This window comes from Gopherus evgoodei, chromosome 21 (assembly GCF_007399415.2).
Source record: "Gopherus evgoodei ecotype Sinaloan lineage chromosome 21, rGopEvg1_v1.p, whole genome shotgun sequence".
Classification (NCBI taxonomy): Eukaryota; Metazoa; Chordata; order Testudines; family Testudinidae; genus Gopherus; species Gopherus evgoodei.
The window spans coordinates 9,623,130-9,627,056 of NC_044342.1; the positions used below are offsets into that span (position 1 = coordinate 9,623,130).

The window sequence follows — 3,927 nt, forward strand, 5'->3', positions numbered from 1 at the left end:
ACTGAGCTCCCTTATAGCCTGGAACCTCCCCTGGGCTATGGGATATTCAGATATGGGTCTTCCTCAATCTCTCTTGTCAGAGTGGCTCCACTTTAATTAAATAATTGAATAATTACATATTAATTGGGACATAGAAAAAGCAAGAAAACTTTATAGCCCGGTGGTTAGAGCACTCACCTGAAAAGTGACTGATCTCTTTTCAATCCCTTTCCCTCAGCAGGCACAGTGGGAACTGCAACAGGAGTTCTCCCATATCCCAGGTGAGTGCCCGAAACCACTGGCTAAACGTTATGAGGGAGAATGTAGGTGCCCCGAGGCCTAGATAAAAGCAGCAGTGCACATGCGCAAAGGCAGGAAGATAGGTGCAAAAATGTTGGTGCTGAGTGAGTTTAGGCACCTATTGGGTGAGGCACCCATCAGATGTCATTTTGTGGATTTTGGTAGTGCCTAAAAATGGGATGCAGGTTCCTAAATCTGGAATTAGGCACCTCAGCCCCTCTGTGTATCCAAGCCTCTGAGCCTGGATTTCATCCTGTTCATCCATCTATCTGACAGGTTCCTCAGCCCATTTCTAAAAGCTGTCGGCCAGCCATGCACTACAACAGAAGCCTGCCCTTGTCCCTTGCCATCACCACCCCTTCTCTAAAACTCAAAATGAAAGAGAAGCAACAACAGAAGACAGATGAGAGTGAATCATAACCTGGCTCCCTGCCAGACTGTAAGGTCAGAGATCACAGGTCAGACTTGTTTAGCTATGATGGTTTCCATTTTCAGTGTACTTTAAAAATTAGCATGGATTCTCTAATCTCTTGTCAAGGCCACACACTCACTCCTAACATGCGCCAAATCCTCCTTGACATTTTTATTTCTCAGGCTGTAGATGATGGGGTTGACTAGAGGAGTCAGAACTGTGTAGAAGACAGAGAAGACTTTGTTCAGGTCTCTCAGAGTGGGGTTTTTTGGAGACAGGTACACAATATTCAGGGTCCCATAGAAAATGGTCACCACAATGAGGTGGGAGGAGCAGGTGGAAAATGCTTTTTGCCTCCCAGTGGTAGATGGAATTCTCAGGATCGTGATGATGATGCAAACGTAGGAGATGAGAGTCAATAGAAATGGGGGCAGGGTGAATATGGAGGCCAGGACTAAAGTGACAAGTTCGATCAGGCGGGTGTCACTGCAGGAGAGTTTAATCACTGGGGTGAAATCACAAAAGAAATGGTCAATTTCACTGGGGCCGCAGAAGATTAAACGTGACATCAGAGATGTTACTATAGCACTAGCCACCATCCCATTGATCCAAGACCCTGCTGCTAGATGGAGGCAGAATTTGCCATTCATATGAGTTGCATACTGCAGTGGTTTGCATATTGCTACATATCTATCATAAGACATGACAGACAAGAGACAACATTCAGATCCAGCTAGCCAGGTAAAGAAATAATATTGCAAGAAACAGCCATTTACTGAAATGACATATTCATTTGTCAGGAAACTGGCCATCATCCTAGGCAGGATGGTGGAAGTGTAGCAGGTGTCTAAGCAGGACAAATTCCCCAGGAAGAAGTACATGGGGGTGTGAAGGTGCTGATCAGCCACAACTAGCACAATGATGAGGATGTTTCCAGCCACAGTGAGAATGTAGATCACTAGAAACAGCAGGAAGAGAAAAACATGCAGTCCAGGATGACTCCCAAATTCCAGGAGGATAAATTCTGTGATGGTTGTTTGATTTCCCTGGTCTGTTTTTGCCATGAGTTGTATCTAGGACAATTAAATGGAAGTCTGTGACATTATTTGACGAAAATGATTTTAAGTTTTCATGCAGCAATATAAATATAATTCCATATATATTACATAACACAAGTCAGTGGGCTAAGACTAAAATGGTTGGTTGGAAGACTCAAATTTTAGTGCCAGGATGTCTATAATCATGGGTTGGAATTTTTAAAGGTGTCTAAGGGAGTTAAGCATACAGCTAAGGTTGACGTTAAATGGTATTTGTGTACCTTAATTTCTGCCACTTCATAGAAAATCCTATGTCTTAAAAATCCCTGAAAAGATCCATCCATAAACCCAGCAAATGAAAGACATAATCATTGTATGATCTTCTCTTCTACCCCAACTCTTGACAAATGGGCGAAGAAACATCCTCTACATATAGAGTCCAGTCTTGATTTTGTCTAATATAGATCCTTGAATGATAGAAATGTAGCACTGGAAATGACCTTGAGAGACTATATTGTGTATTTCAGACAGAGAATTTGTCTTTATTAAATTCTAGTTCCCTATGTAGGTACTTGCAAACTGTAATCAAGTCACATCTTAACTTCAAAAGAGAGCATTAAAAAGAATTAGTTTTAAATTGGCATGCAATTTGTTTTTTGTTATTGCATTGACTGTTCTCTTCAACATGGGCTAAAAATCAGTTGACAAAATACATGTTTTATCTATTTATTTACATTATGTCTGTGTTTGTAATTACAATTGCACAGACAGAAAGATTGCTCTTGTGTCCAGCCATTCCCTACAACCCGAAACGTCAAAATGATGGAAATAAGTAGTCAAGGCGTAAGTCTGTAACACTGGTTACCACCTTCTTATCACCTGCAATGATATTTGTCAGTATTATATTTTAATTGAAGTTGTGAAAGTGACAAAAACCATCAGTCCCAGCAGCCACCAGGGTCTTCTTGGGGAGAATTTCCACTTAATGGGAAATACAGCAGAAACCTGTTTATTTGAATCTCCATTATATGGCTTTCTATATTAACTGAACCATCAGCACACACAGAGGAATATGGGAACTTGACACTTCATAGACAAATTCAAACTGAAAATGAAGTGTAATTTCAACAGATAATTAATCAATTGAACATCTTTCCAAAGCTTGTGGTGGATTCTCCATCACTTGCAATTTTTAAATCAAAAGTGGTTATTTTTCCACAAGATATGATCTAGTTCAGACAGGAATTATTTTGTGGAAGTCTTGTGTTCTACATGAGGTCAGACTCATGTAGAACTCATGAGATCACAGTGGTCCATCTGGCCTGAGAATCTCTGACTCTATAAAATATATGATGGAAACAAAACAGTTTGAGGAGAGGCTGGATGGTTCTCCGAATAAAGTAAATAAAAGGAAGTGAAGTCTGGGATCTTCAAAACCATCAGTGTCTAGAAGCCAAGATTATCAGGGATGCAACCCTATGCTCTGGGTGACCCAAAACCTCTGACTGCCAGAAGCCAGGAAGCTATAATTGCCAGGTTCTGTTCACTCCCTCTAAAGTTCAGGTACTGGTCAATGGTGGAAGACAAGATACTGACCTACATAGACCATTGGCAAACCCAGTATGGCTATGCTTATGTTCTTATGTTCTTATAATCTATGATAGGAGATACCATGACTGCGGGTGTTAGAATCATAGAATAATAGAATATTAGGGTTGGAAGAGACCTAAGGAGGTCGTCTAGTCCAATCCCCTACTCAAAGCAGGACCAATACCAAGTAAATCATCCCAGCCAGGGCTTTGTCAAGCTGGGCCTTAAAAACCTGTAAGGGTAGAGATTCCACCACCTCCCAAGGCAAACCATTCCAATGCTTCACCACCATCCTAGTGAAATAGTGTTTCTTAATATCTAACCTAGATCTCTCCCATTGGAACTTGAGACCATTGCTTCTGTTCTATCATATGCCACCACTGAGAAGAGATAAGGTCCATTCTTTTTGAAACCCCCTTTCAGGTAGCTGAAGGCTGCTATCAAATCCCCCCTCACTCTTCTCTTCTGCACACTAAATAACCCCAGTTCCCTCAGCCTTACCTTGCAAGTTATGTGCCCCAGCCCCTTAATCATTTTCTCTGCTGGACTCTCTCCAATTTGTCCACATCCCTTCTGTAGTGAGGGGACCAAAACTAGACACAATACTGC

At 41.4% G+C, this 3,927-nt stretch overlaps 1 protein-coding gene across 1 annotated transcript; it reads right to left on the reverse strand.

The window, feature by feature from the left end:
* Positions 1-801: 801 nt before the first annotated feature.
* LOC115638008 (olfactory receptor 476-like) lies at positions 802-1,413 on the reverse strand. The gene has a single exon (XM_030539608.1). The coding sequence runs from the start codon at positions 1,393-1,395 to the stop codon at positions 802-804; it is 594 nt and encodes a 197-aa protein (XP_030395468.1). The 5' UTR covers positions 1,396-1,413.
* Positions 1,414-3,927: the final 2,514 nt, after the last annotated feature.

What these genes read in the sequence shown, in the direction of transcription:
- LOC115638008 (XM_030539608.1), bottom strand. Translation starts at nt 1,395, where the DNA reads ATGTCTTATGATAGATATGTAGCAATATGCAAACCACTGCAGTATGCA.